Source organism: Pan troglodytes, chromosome 8 (genome assembly GCF_028858775.2).
Source record: "Pan troglodytes isolate AG18354 chromosome 8, NHGRI_mPanTro3-v2.0_pri, whole genome shotgun sequence".
NCBI classification, from domain to species: domain Eukaryota; kingdom Metazoa; phylum Chordata; class Mammalia; order Primates; family Hominidae; genus Pan; species Pan troglodytes.
The window spans coordinates 126,454,075-126,469,015 of NC_072406.2; the positions used below are offsets into that span (position 1 = coordinate 126,454,075).

Below are 14,941 nucleotides of genomic sequence, written 5' to 3' on the forward strand. Positions count from 1 at the left end.
CACCAAGCAAGCAATGCCTGGGCCATACCAGAAAACCTCTGGTTAAAGCCATCAGCCAATGGATGGGACAGCAGAGGGGCTGTGCTCTTCCCCCAGGTATCAGGGCTGAAAGTGAGGGGAGCCTGGCACTGGAGGGAGCACAGCTTGAGCCCTTGCTCTGTTACAGAGAGAAGCAAATGTCAGGGAGGCCCAGGCTGGGGGAGGAATTGGGAACAACAACAACAAAAACCTGCATTTAAATCCTGGCCTAGTACTTCCCAACTGTGGGACTGTGGCCAGTGGTTTTTAACTCTGAGTCTGTTTCTTCACATGAAAAACAGTGACGAAAATACCCATCCCTCGATGGGTGGTGGGCGGATGGTGTGTGTGCATGGTATGGGGTTGAGGCTCAGGGTGTAGCAGTCGCTGGCATTGTCAGCATCACAGGGACACCAGGGACTCAGGTTCAGTCCTGACATCAAGCCTCACTCAGCCTGAGATGAGGAGTCTCCACCAGCTGTCACCCAGCTCAAGGGACGGCATGCAATGGGACACTGTCCCAGGTTCTCCGGAACTGCCCACCCACCCCACATGGTAGAGTCAGATCCTCAGCTGTGGCCCCTGCCCCCCAGGAAGGCACAAATGAAGGGGCCAGTCCAGAGCCATTCTGGGGCTGGGACCCCCTCCACGGAAACATGAGCCCACAGATCAGGTGACGGTCAGTTGGCAGGAGCTTAGCTTCCTGCTGGCGCTGACCCAAGACCCCCTGGCTACCCACATAAACCCTTCTAAGCTGAGACCCCAGTCCTGCCCCAGGATCCCTCCCCAGCCATGTCCTACAGAGGAAAGAACCTGGGTTCAAATGCTGACTCTGTCACTTACAGGCGGTGTGACATTAGGTTTCCTCACCCTTAAAATATAAACACTACCACTTACCTCACTGAATACTAGCACAGTATGCCACACACAGTGGTGAGGGGCTGCCAGCCTTAGCCCATTGAATAAGCCCATCTAACGAGACAGATGTGAGCATTTCTTCCATATAAACCAGGAAATAGAGGATTAGAGACTTTAACTTGCTCAAGGTCAAAGAGCTAGTGGCATGCAGAACTGGGATTTGAACCCACATCCATATGATTTTACAACTCCATCCACATTAATGGATATTTATGTATGGCCTACATCTGTCCATGTCTGCAGATACTGGACACAAAATAGTAAATGAGAGACAAGGTCCTTGTCCTCAGGAGCTGACATCAGGAGAGGAGACAGTAAACAAGACTTCCAGTAGCAGGTGCCATGGAGTGGGTAACTGGGTGGTGGTAGATAGCAACCTGGGTGCAGATGGGGGAGGGATGCCTTACTTAGCCAGGTCAGCAGAAGTCTCTCTTAAGAACTCTGGAGAGATGAGAAATTGGTAGGGGCCCAGGAGGTACAAAGTCCCTAAAGCAGGCCTGACCACAGTGACAGAATCCAGGGGCAGAAGGGAGGCCAGTGAAGACCCTGTATGGAGGCAGGACATGCAGCTGACCCAGATCATAGGCCCTGAGGCCATGCTAAGGAACGGGATCTTTTTTTCTATGTTTAATAAGAACTACTGGTAAGGTTCAAGCAGGTAGTACAGTGTGATATGATTTATGAATTTTTACTTTTCCTTTAAACTCTAGAACAATGTAGGGGAATTAAATTATTTATTTATTCACTTATTTTATATCTTAGAGATGGGGTCTTGCTATGTTGCTCAGGTTGGCCTGTAGTGGCTATTCACAAGTGTGATCACAGTACACTACAGCCTCAAATTCCTGGCCTCAAGCAAGCCTCCTGCCTCAGCCTCCTGAGTAGCTGGGAATACAGGTATGCACCACTGCACCTGGCTAGTGAAAATTTTTTAAAGGTCACTGTGGTCTAGGCTGGTGACCACAGCTGTTCATGGCCCTGTTCACATGGTGCTGGATAAAGAGCCTGAGTAGCGTCAGGTGGCACTCAATCAACTTTCCCCAGACCCATCACCCTCAGCATCCGGAGTACTGTGGCCCCAAGCAAATCACCTGTAGGCAGGTTTACTTTTGCTCTGTCCCTACACATGCCTTGTCCCAGTCCCTGAACACACTAGCTGCTCAGAAAATGCCACTTAGTGAGCTGACACCTGTGAGGACAACTGGAAGTTCAAGGGGCTCACGTCAGGGAAATCAGGGGTCCTGGACTGACACTTACCATCTTGGGTGGCGGGAGGTCTGGAAGGCTCTTCTGAGGGGCCGAGGAGTGCTGGCTGGGCTCCCCATTGGGCAGCAGGCCCTGCTCCTCAGGCGCTGCGGGCAGCAAAAGGAAAAGGCTTCAGTGAGGGGTGACTAGCCTTACACAGGGTCTCCTTCCTCAGGAATGCCCGGTCACATGCACCCTGTGAGTTCTTTTTGAGCAGGTGTTAATTACCCAGGCAGGCGGTCCCTGGAACCGAAGTTGTTTTTCCTCCCTCCAGTAACAGGGTGCAGGAGTGCCCCAGCCATGTGCCTGGGGTTTCTGGCAGCCTCTGTACCTGCTCCCCTACCCATCCCATGTCAAAAAAAATGGTCTAGCCACAGAGCTTTGGCCAGCAGAGGAGCTGCCTGGTGGCCACTATATTGAGCCACTCTCAGTATGGACCCTGTGATTATGGCTCTTTCCTCCCACAGTTTACCCAGAAGGCAAGTGACCCCCGCCAGAGTGGCCAACCTCATCTGGATGAGCTCTGCCATGTCCCAGGCTTGGTGAGGGGCAGGAAGTGAAGGAGCCACACTGGGGAAGTGAGGCCACCAACCCTCGGTGCACTTGGAAGGAAAGGTGCCGAAGACACTTCTGAGCCTGTCCATTTCAGCCAGCCCTGGGACAGACAGGCTCAGGCAGGCCCGATATCAGGGATTTGGTGGCTGATGTCTCAAAGACAAGCCTTCAACAGGACTGAGTGCTTTGCCATGCTGTGTTCCCACCCCTCTCTAAGCCTTTGTGGTTAAGTCACAGGCTTGGAAGTTAGGAATTGGAGCTTCTTAGCCTGCCTCTTCTGCAACTAGGCAGCTCTGCATACCTCTGGGCCTCCCCGGGGTCTTGCCAGGCCCCTCCCTGGAGGTTTTAAGGGAAAAGCAGAGAGCAGAACAGAGCAGAAGAGTGAGGCACCATGGAAGACAACATATGTCCTTCCCATGGGAGACAAAACGTTCCGCCAAAGACAGCACCTTTGAACATCATCTTTGACTATTAAGGCAGTTGCTGACACCACCATTTATTTCTCTCTCCTCTTCCTCAAAACAGACTTCTATCAAAAGACATAAAGGCAGAACCGTGGGATCAGCACCACACACAGCTGCTTTCTTCGAACATCTGAATTATGACTTCCTGTTCCTGGGATGATGCTGGGAACAGCCAAAAAGTTTTAGGGCCAGATTCCTTATCCAATGGGCAAGGAGGGGGTGGCCTGTTGAAACATCCTGAAATACATCAACCCAAAATACGACCAACAAAAATGTGGCTTCCAAAAATAACTCCGCCAGGCGGGTCTGTGTGCCGGCTGGGAGGAAAGAGAGGTGGGACAGAACCAGCTTGGACCTTCCCCCATCCCAGGAGTGGCCATCATACCAGCGTCAGTGATCCCAGCCTCATACCTTTGCCTTGAGACTCTGCATTCTGTTGCTTGTTGATGGTCACTTTGTTCATATAAATGTACTCCTCATCAGAGCCTGCAGAAGGAAGGAGACACGGGCTTTGTGTGACTTCATGAAGAGAAAGGGCCTCCAGCTAGAAACCCTGTTACTCCAGAGCTGTTTTCATCTGCCTAGGTTCCAGTAAAAGCACACGCATTTTCAGTGGATTGAAAGAATAGTCCAACATGCAAAGAGCTGACAGATTTCCAAAAGAGAAATGACAAGTTGCTGACTGCTAGTTTTCTAGCCTGACCGAGGGTGTAGGGGCAGGTAAGATACAGAAGGATAGCTTATGGTATAAAAATCCTGCACTTTGGGAGGCCGAGGCAGGCGGATCACTTGAGGTCAGGAGTTGGAGACCAGCCTGGCCAACATGGTGAAACCCTGTCTCTACTAAAAATACAAAAGTTAGCCAGGCATGGTAGCTATAATCCTAGCTACTCAGGAGACTGAAGCAGGAGAATCACTTGAACCTGGGAGGTAGAGTTTGCAGTGAGCTGAGATCGCACCACTGCACTCCAGCCTGGGCAACAGAGTGCGACTCCATCTTAAAAAGAAAAAAAGAAAAGAAAAAAGAAATCCTAAGTTCAAGATCTGCCTTGTATTCCACCAAGTAGAGATGTCTCTGGGCTTCCTAGCATTTCATTTAAATTGTAAAATATTTCCTGTCATTCTCACCCTAGTCTGAATTACTTGAATGGGCTGATCCAGTGTGTATAGATAACCCAGGTCACACTGAGGACCTGGAAGTTTAGTTCGCAGGCCTCTAGGTAGGGGGCCATTGGATGGGTGAAGGGGGACCTGAATAGCCAAATCATGTGATTTCTGAATTTAAAGGGGTATCCTGAGAATAAGAACTGAGGAACCACCAGCCACCTGCTCTACCCTATAGATTATACCCTGCAGTGGCACAATCCATGCCTCCTTTAAAACCACTTCTGTGCAGGTTAAGTCACCTTTCCCATGCCTGCCTGGGCAGAGAAAAGCTGGCCTCCTAACTCTTGCTCCATTTCCAATCCCCCAAGGACCCTTTCTTCAGAAGTCTTCAGAGGAAGCTCATTCTAGTGTTTCTCTTCATCAAAATCCTCTTGAATTTCTTCTGCAGCCTTAATTTGCATTTCCTAGAAACTTGTGGCTGATAAATTCCAGTGGTTAGAGACCGCGTTACTGAGCCAAAGGACCCAATTCTAACCTCTGGCGAAGGAAGCAGTTCAGCGTCACTCTGTTGCACGGCCACAGACCGCCCAAACTCCAGCCAACAGGCCTGCAAAAGCAGGGCCCCGAGAGCCAAGAGGAACAGGAGGGGGCTGGATACAGCCTCAGTGATGAGCACCTGTGGTTGTCATCTTAGTGCCTTGCCCTGCCAGGACCAGTCAGCAATGTTACCCCTGTGCCAGGGACTGCAGCAGTTTATGCAGTTTATGCATAGTGGGAGCTATGAGGTACAAATGGAGTGAACCGGAACTCACAGATTCCCACCCACTGAGACTCAGAGGGGGCTGGGTCAGTCCCTTCTCCAGCACATGGCAGAGGGGAAAAGTGCCCTGCAGGGAGAGGCAGGAGACGGGGTCTCAACCAAAGCTTTGCCGTAACGGCATCATTCTGGGCAAAGCACCTAACCCTTGTGCCTCCGTTTTCTTGTCTGCATGACAAAATACTGCCTGTTTCAACTAAACTCTTCAGTTCTCAAGAGTACAAAACTCAGATACTAGGGGGTTTGGAAAGGTAAGGTAACCTTACAACTAAGATGAAAAATGACAGCTTAAAACATGGGACATGACTCAAAGGCTCAACAATAGGAAAATGGTAACAAACCATGGCACATCAACATATATAACAGCAAGTCACCTTTAAAAACTAAATGGGTTACTGAAGAGGGTATAAATTGGCATGGCCATTTTAGAGATGATTTTGGAGGATATATTTTTGTGTTCATATTCTTTGACCCAGCATTTCTACTGCCAGAAACTTATCCTACAGATAAACTCTAGCATTTAAAGAAAATTGTATTTGAGGACATTCACTACAATACTGCATGATTTTTTTTTTTAAAGAATACAACATATGGCCGGGCACAGTGGCTCACATCTGTAATCCCAGCACTTTGGGAGGCCAAGGTGGGCGGATCACGAGGTCAGGAGATCGAGACCATCCTGGCTAACATGGTGAAACCCCATCTCTACTAAAAAATACAAAAAATTAGCCAGGTGTAGTGGTGGGCGCCTGTAGTCCCAGCTACTCAGGAGGCTGAGGCAGGAGAATGGCATGAACCCAGGAGGCAGAGCTTGCAGTGAGCTGAGATAGTGCCACTGCACTCCAGCCTGGTCAACAGAGCAAGACTCCATCTCAAAAAAAAAAAAAAATTCCACTTAAATGTCTACCAATAGGTTAAACATTAGGATTCATCCAGCATCGAACTCTACCCAATCGTGAAAACTAGCAAGGTAGCTCTGTGTCTGTTTACAAAGATACCCAAGACCTAGAGTTTAATTATAAGATCATGTTTCAGAATAGCCAAAAAAGAAACAGTATATGAATTGTCAACACATGGAAATGTGTGCATGCAGCAATTCTAAATATAAAAATAACGTAAAGCAGAAACAGAGGCAAACCACAGCTACTCCAAAATATTCAGATAATGCTGATAAGGATCAGAAAAGGAACTGGAAGAACATAAATAGTGTTCAGTGTTCATTTTATTTTTTTATATCATTAACTAAGTTCACATACCTATACAAAAAAATAAAAGCCAAGATGTTATTGTTTTAAATGTTGGATTCTGAGCAGGTGTTTTCTCTCTAAGATGATGATTTGTAAGTTGCAGAGAAAACTCACACTGGCCACTTCATGAGGGTGCATCAGCCCACCTCGGGTGGGCTGCAGGCTGAGGCTGACTTGGTTTTGATTCTCAGAGGGTTGCTAATCTAGGACTCTCCAGGTTGGGAAGTAAGAGGCTCCCAAGACCTTCTGCAATTGTGGGAAAAATACAGTAAACCTGGCCCTAGACTGGGAGGCCACGGACAGGCAGGCCAGACTGCTCAGTCCTGTCTGGGAGGCGGCAGCCTTGGGCTAGGGAACTTTCTATCATTTACTCAACTATCTGACGAAGTGCATTCAGCATCAGCACTGTGCTAAGTGTTGGGGATACAGCAGAAAACAGATGTTACCTCTGCCTTTGTGAACCCCACAGTCCGGCAGGAGAGACATACCTGAATCTGATCGTTACACAGTGGGTGGGAAATGACTACGGCCTGAAGGTGTTGGGAAGATGAGCTCAAAGTGCTTAGAGGTCTGCAGAGGGTGGTCCTTCCCAGAGAACTGGCATAGGGTGGGGAGGAGGAACATGAACCTCTTTGCTACCACTGGATACAGAACATTTGAAGTGCTTTTGATCAGAGGGGCAGCCACTGAAATGTCCCTGGAGTCTCTGAGGGTGGGGGTGGGAGTGTGAGACAGGAGTAGGGGCTGGTGTGGTGGGGACACAGCTGTCACTGGTGAAGGCTAGAATAGACAACAGGGAGCCAAGCCCTCAATAAACAGATCTTAGTCTATGCCTGGACCTCTCCATCCAGACAAAAAGCAAAGAGGGTAGAAAAATTTGTGTTACACTGAGAAAAAAAGAAACAAAGATCAGAAAACTCAAAGAGGCAATTCCCTTTGTGAAGTGTAAATGCACACATACACATCCTGCCCAAAATGTGTGGAAGTCCCAGAAGCTCAGCCTGTTGGACCACGGCTATCTTGAGATGATCACCTCGCCTCCACCTACAAGTCGCAACAGGCTGAGCTAAGTTTTGGGTAGAGGTGGGCCTGGGAGGCCGAGGGAAAGAACGCTGTAATTTCAGGTGCGGTATGTGTGTTTACGATTCTGTCCTGTGCGATACAACAGTTAACTGCAGTGCAATGGAGCAGGGGGAGATAAGGTTAGGTCCACCTGTCCAGGCCCAAGCCCTGGCTCTGCCCTCAGAGCCGTGTGCCCTCAGGCAAGTGACTTTCAGAGGCTTGGTTTCCTTGTTGGTAAAATGGGAATACACTTTGGGATAAAGGATGAATGATGTCATCCATGTCATTTACTGCATTAAGTACAGGGACACAGAAAGTACACAATAAATGTTGGCTGCTATTGTACCTACTCTGCAGTCTAAGGGGTACAAAGAGGACCAGAAGGGAAGTTCCGTTAAACAGTGGCTATTAACAAGTGGGCTTCGCTTCTGAGAATGCAGGCCCCAGGCCTCAGTGTGGCTGTGCATGGATGGCACTCTGGAGGTGATTCACCTTGGGGAACCCATGACCAGTTCTCAGCAGCTTCCCACCCCCTACGAGCTGCAGAGTCCACGGAGAGGGGAAGGCCTGACTTTATAAGAGCCGATCAAGGGCAGAACAAAAAGGTCATCCTACAGGAAGCCACATCATAGGTTAATTCAAAAAAGAGACCACATGTAGGAGGCGCTGCCAGAGTGGTTAGCACCAAGATCCACGGGTCAGACTTATCACAAACAGGTGGTTTCCAGTTCCCAACAGAGGTGTTTTTTATCATTGAACATTCAAGGTGGAACATATCGAAGTGGTGTGGGGAGTGTACTTTTTAGAGGATTCCACTGATGAATCCTTCATGGAGTGAATCATCCCCCTCCAACTTTCCCACTTTGTAATGTAGATTTCCCATCTGTGTTCCCACGATGGGCTGCTTTGATGTGCTGTTGACCAGCACTCCCGGCGGCAGGCAGGCGGACGCTCCCTACAAAGCCTTCAGGAGCATGGGAAGCTGCAAAGTCTGAAGGAAAACACCTCTGATGAGAGGCTAAGGCAGATGATTCCTCCAGAAGAGAAGACAGATGGGCATATAGCGACATGCCTCGGCTTTACGACTGCTTATTCAGAGAATAGGAACTAGTTCCACAGGGAACAGGGAAGGGGAAAGTCCTTGAAATGTAGCCTGGCAGATTCAGGTTGGACACAAGGAAGCATTTCTGGACTGTGATGGCCGGGGCAGGTGGAGACTTCCCTTCCCTGGCAGGACTTGGCCTGTTCCCGCTGGGAGGCAGATGGATTAGATGCCCTCGCACGGTCCCTGACCGTCCCCAAACAGCATTTCCAGTTCTCAAACATCTGACATAAAAATCAACTCAACTGTTATGACTTCACAAAAAGGGTTTTCCTTTTTTAAAAGAATCTGAATTTGCCAGAAATAAAACCATATGTCCACAAGACGACTTTTTCAAGAATGTTCCTAGCCGCCTCCTTCGTAATAGTTCAAATCTGTGAACAACCCAAATGGCCATCAGTAAGTGAAAGGATAAACAGATTGTAATGTATTCACAGAATGGAATACTACTCAGCAATAAAAGGAACAAACTACAGATACACTCAACAGCATGGATGAATCTCCAGAGAAGCCAGAAATACAGTACACATCGTATGAATCCATTTATACAGAACTCCAGCACAGGCAATATCAACCAGCACAATGGTTGCTTGTGTTGGGCGGCTGGGAATGGCCAAGACAGAACTCTCTGGATGATGGAAATGTTCTATATCTTGTTTTGGGTGATGAGGACACAAGGGTATACAATTATCAAAACTCACTGAATTATTTCACATATGTGCACTTTGTACGTAAACGATCTCAATTTTAAAAAGACAGAAAAATCATGGACTCAGGGTTCTGTAATTTACAAAGTCTTCCAACTATGTTTTCCCTTGGGTTGTATAATATTGGGCAGGTTAAACTCTCCAGGTCTCAGTTTCCCCCTCTATAACAACAGCACCAGCCTCACAGGGATGTCTTAAAGATGAAATGGGTTATTACATGTGCTCATGGGAATGCTCATTAAGCCCTAGCTATTATTATAATTTATTATTCCATCTCTACTTTCAACCAGCATGGAAGAGTGCTTTGAAAATACTTCGTTTAAAACCTCACTCGTGGGCTGCTGTGTCAAGTGGCCAGAGATTTCTGGGGCTCTGGCCCAACTCGGGTCAGTCCTGCACCATTGTTATGGGGTGAAGTGTGTCCCCTGAAAATTCATATATTAAATCCTAGCACCCAGTATACCTTGGAATATGATTGCATTTGGAGATAGGGTCTTCAAAGAGGTAACTAAGTTAAAATAAGATAATTAGGGTGACCCTAATCGACTATGACTGATATCCTTATAAAGAGAGGAGATTAAGGCCAGGCATGGTGGCTCACGCCTGTAATCCCAGCACTTTGGGAGGCTGAGGTGGATGGATCACCTGAGGTCAGGAGTTTGAGACCAGCCTGGCCAACATAGTGAAACCCTGTCTAGTAAAAATACACAATTAGCTGGGCATGGTGGTGGGCGCCTGTAATCCCAGCTACTCCGGAAGCTGAGGCAGGAGAATCGCTTGAACCTGGGAGGTGGAGGTTGCAGTGGACTGAGATCATGCCACTGCACTCCAGCCTGGGCAACAGAGCAAGACCCCGTCTCAAAAAAAAAAAAAAAAAAAAAAGAGAGAGAGAGATTGGAGATTAGGGTCAGGCATGGTGGCTCACGCCTGTAATCCCAGCACTTTGAGGGGCCCAGGCAGGGCGGATAGCTTAGCTTGAGCCCAGGAGCTCAAGACCAGCCTGGGCAACATGGCGAAATCCCATCTCTACAAAAAAAAAATACAAAAAAAAAAAAAATAGCTGGGCATGGTGGCATGTACCTGTAGACCCAGCTACTTGGGAGCCCAGGAGGTTGAGGCTACAGTGAACCATGATCGTGCCACTGCACTCCAGACTGGGTGACAGAGTGAGCCCCTGCTTCAAAAAAGTTAATTAAAAGAAGAGGTGACTGGGACACAGACACAGAGAAAAACCCATGTGAGGACACAGAGAGAAGACAGCCATCAGCCCGCCAGGGAGAGAGGCCTCAGAAGGGAACAAACCTATTGATACCTTGATGTTAGACTTCTGGCCTCCAGAAGTGTGAGAAAATAAGTGTCGTTTATAGCACCCAGCCTGTGATCCTTAGCTATGGCAGCCTGCACTGACTCACAACCATCTCTGTTGGCGTGGAGGCCTCTGCACCACCCAGGGCCCACACTCACTGCTGCTTTTGGTGTAAAGCCGGAGGAGCTCTGCCAGGCAGCTCTTCTTCACCAGTGCTGTGCTGCTCAGGTTCTCCTGGTCAAGAATCTTGAGGAAGTCATCCAACTCTGTCAGCAGCTGTTCCAGGGCTAGGGACAGGAAACAGAAGAAACTTATAGCGGCTGCCCTCTCTCCAAAGCCCAGCTCAGATACACCTCGGGACCCTGCAGCCTCCTACCTCAAACCCTCTGGTCCCAAGAGCAAGGGTTTGGTGTGAGGTCTGGCAGCGTATGGGGGGACTGGGCAGAAGATGGGATTCTCAGCTCCAGGGCCACAGGGAGAGAGAAACAGGCCCTTGGCTTGGAGATGAACAGCCTCCGCTGAAGCCCCAGCCCTACCAGGTGCTGGAAGAGTGACAACGGCCTCGTCGGCCAACTTTCTATCTCCTCCACTGCAAACGCCTGCCCTCACAGGGCTCTTGTGAAAACTAAGAGAGCACTACTTCCAAAATGCTTTGAGGGCCGTTGAGCTCTGCTCTTAGAGCTGTGGCTAGAATGAGGGTTACTCTCATCTTGATCCTCTCCGGGTGGCTTTGGGCCCATTTACTTCTTAAGTCTTTTAGGTCAAATGCTTTGTAAAGTTCCTTCCAGTTCTGAAACTCTATGGTTGTAAGCCTTGCCTTGGCTTGGCTGCACGGCTTTAAAGTACGAATCTGTTCACAGGTTGTCCATGATTAAAAGCCACACCTGGGCCAAGCACAGTGGCTCACACCTGTAATCCCAGCACTTTGGGAGGCTGAGGCGGGTGGATCACAAGGTCAGGAGATTGAGACCATCCTGGCCAACAGGGTGAAACCCCCGTCTCTACTAAAAATACAAAAATTAGCTGGGCATGGTGGTGTGCACCTGTGTTCCCAGCTACTTGGGAGGCTGAGGCAGGAGAATCGCTTGAACCCGGGAGGCGGAGGTTGCAGTGAGCTGAGATCACACCACTGCACTCCAGCCTGGTGACAGAGCAAGACTCCATCTCAAAAAAAAAAAAAAAGAAAAGAAAAGAAAAGAAAAAGGCCACACCTGGTACCTCAGAAGCCCTACCTGGCCTCCAAAGCCCTGCAGACTGAAGCAGCCTCCCCCGTGGTCACTGTCATACTCCACAGCCCGGACACGGCACCCCTCTTTCCTTCTCTGGTCTTCAAACATCATGGTCTTCTCCCCCTCTGCTAAATCACACTTGTCCCTGTGTTACCAGTGGTAGTTATCCGTATAGATCTGCAGCTACCTCAATTCTTGCCTCCTCAGAAGAAAGAATTTGAGGGGCATAAGGCAGAAGGGGAAACTGAGACAAGTCTCAGAGCAGAAGTGAAAGTTTATTAGAAAGCTTTAGAACAGTAAGGAAAGGAAAAGAAGCAAAGTCCAACTTGGAAGACGGCTACGTGGGTGACCTGAGAAAACAAGTGTGAGGCTTGACCGCTAGACTTGGGGTTTTCTACGCTGGCATACTTCTGGGATCTTGCCTTACTTCTCCCACTCCTGAGATCTTATTGGGAAGCTGCTGATTGCTTTCAGGTGTTTTCTATGAGGAGCCTGCCTTTCTCTGGCACTAGCTGTGACCAATCATTCCTTTAGAGAAACAGTTAACAACTAACTGCCTGACCATCACCTGGTGGTCATCCAACACTCCTAGTGTGTGGGGCGGGGTGGGGAGCCCTCTCCTGCCTGCTCATACCTAACTAGCTATCCGCTGTAACACCTCAGGTCTTGGTCTAGATAACATTCCTCCTGAGACACCTTCTCTGGGCCTCTTTAACAGATCCATGTTACCAGCACTGGCCTCTGTGGTGGGCCCCTAATGATATTCATGACCTAACCCCTCGAATCTGTGAATATGCTACTTGACGTGGCAAAGGGACTTCACAGATGTGATTTAATGAGGAGATTATCCTGGTTTGTGCAGGTGAGCACAGTGTAATCACAGTGGCTCTTATAAGGGGGGAGGTAGGAGGGTAAGAGTCAGGGAGATAAGATGCTACCATGTTGGCTTTGGGGATGGAGGAAGGGATCATGAGCCAAGGAACACAGGTGGCTTCTGGAATCTGGAAAAGGTGAAGAAGTAGATTCTTTCCTAGAACCTCCAGGAGGAATAGAGCCCTGTGGCCACCTCTCAGATTCTGATCTCCAGAACTGTAGATTAACGAGTTCGTGTGGCTTTATGTCACTAAGTTTGGTAATTTGTTACCGCAGCAATAAGAAACTGAGACATCCTCTCACAGCTCTGACTGCATCACAGGGTAGCTGTCTGTGTCACCATTTAGCTGCAAGCTCTAAGGACAGGCTTTGTGTGGAGCTCACATTTCCAGGGCCCAGCACAATATCCAATAAATATTTGTTGACTAAATGAGTAAATGAAAGCAAAGCAAATCTATCCACTTACTTTGTACATGAAAGAATCCCATGGCTGAATTATAAGAAAAATAAATTAGTGGCCTAGATTAAGAGTAAAGAGAAGTCCACTAAAAATCCAGGTATCTGGCAGGTCCTATCTAGCCAAAATACTGGAACAGATGGGATTTTAAAAAGCATCTCCTCTACTTATCTAGCTTACATAATACAGTCACAACACTGAGAACCCAAACAATTCTTCCCCCAAATGGCCTCCATGAAACCAACTCCTAGAGTTTACTGCATGAATGAGCTGTTCTGAAACCTGGACCCCAGCAACTTGCCCACCATCCAGTACCCTTGGCACCTCCTGCTTTCCTCGTGATCACTCTGCTCCAGACCAGCATGAGCTCCCCGTCTGCATGGGCAGCCTTTCATTTGTGTCACTCTAGAGGCAAGTCAGTGGCTCAGGAGAAACAGGCACTTTGTGGGAAGCCTGCACTCATTTGCTCACCTCACCCCTGCTCCTTTGTCTCCCTGGCATTGCTGGTCAGCCCCACCATGACACTGAGCAGATTTACAAATAACCAGCAAGGAGGGAGGGAGGGAGGCTGGCACTGGGCTCACCAGAGTGCAGGGCAGAGACTAAGCTCTTCCAGGTAGTTAAGTGTTTGCACAAAGAGCATGGGTCACAGGAGCTTCTCAGCAGACAGAGAAGCATCGGCGGGATCAGTTACTATGGGCATCACTAGAGGTTGCACCTGGCAAAAGTTGCCCTGTTGCCCTTGACCTTAACCAGTAGGGCCTCCCACCATCTGACCCAGGGGAGCTTCTCTGCTGGAGCTGGAGGCCCCAGCCCCATGCCCTGCTGTGACCAGACTTGCTCACCAAGGGCCAAGAGCCGCACTGCCAGCATCACCACACCCTCATCCAAGGCAATGGTGCTGCTGGGCCTGGATGACTGAGCCGAACCAGAGAAGAACGGGAGACAACACCAAGGCGGAGAAACTGAATTAAACAAGGAAATGAAAGGAGCGTGATGATGGCAAAATTCCAACTCTTGCCTGAGATAAAGTGAGGAGGGACCATAATCCAGCCTTATAAATGAGAGCCCTGATGGTCTGCAAACAAACATTTCCTACTATGAAGTCCACGAGCATTGACTCAGCATCTGCTAGGCTGGCCCACAGAAGCATTTAAAAGAAAGAAGAAAGCATGTTCTCCCAACTAAAAGGCCTTAGCTTGTGTTGCGTTTTGTTACTAACAGCTATTCATGAGTTTCCTGTCGGCCACAGGAACTCAAAAGCAGTGAGCTTAAAGAAGCCAAACCAGGGAAAATAAATGGAGGACAACGACAGTGAGCCTTGAACTCAGCTTCAGGGGACAAGGGAAAGTGAAAGGGCCTTGCAAGGCAATCGGGGTCTCAAGCTGCATTTTTCCTGACTTCTGAACTTCTCAAGGCTGTCCCTCTGCTGCCACTTCAAAAAAAACCCATAAAAACTGTAAGTATCTTTTCACTTCCGCATCCTTGGCTATTCCCAAAAGCTGCCCAATTCCTGGAAAATAGCCTTTGTTTCTATTTCACGTGAGCCAATATGTACCAAGCCAAAGGGTGGAAAGTGCCGGGCCTGGCCCTGGGGAAACAAAGGTGACCCCAAGGGGTCCTCAGCCCTTCCAGAGGCCTAGTGAACCCAGGGTGAGAAGAGAACTAATCAAGGGATGTCTCCAAGGACCAGCAATGCAATAAGGAAAGTGAGGCAAACTCTGAGTTTATCAGGAAAAGGAATTGTAGCTCGTCATTGAGGAATGCATAGGAGCTCACTGGAAAGGGGCAGAGGCATTTTAAGAAGAAGGGATGGCTGGGCACAGTGGCTCAC

The 14,941-nt window shown here is 48.7% G+C and overlaps 1 protein-coding gene across 21 annotated transcripts in view; it reads right to left on the bottom strand.

The window, feature by feature from the left end:
- Nucleotides 1–14,941, bottom strand: part of AFAP1L2 (actin filament associated protein 1 like 2) — a 109,991-nt gene that overhangs the window by 35,240 nt on the left and 59,810 nt on the right. For all 21 annotated transcript variants that reach the window (XM_024346633.3, XM_009459286.5, XM_063782129.1 and 18 more), the window contains 3 exons: nt 10,707–10,835; nt 3,612–3,686; nt 2,194–2,288 (listed from right to left, as the gene is read on the bottom strand). In XM_024346633.3, coding sequence (XP_024202401.1) covers nt 2,194–2,288; nt 3,612–3,686; nt 10,707–10,835 — 299 coding nt within the window. The remainder of the gene's footprint in view (nt 1–2,193; nt 2,289–3,611; nt 3,687–10,706; nt 10,836–14,941) is intronic.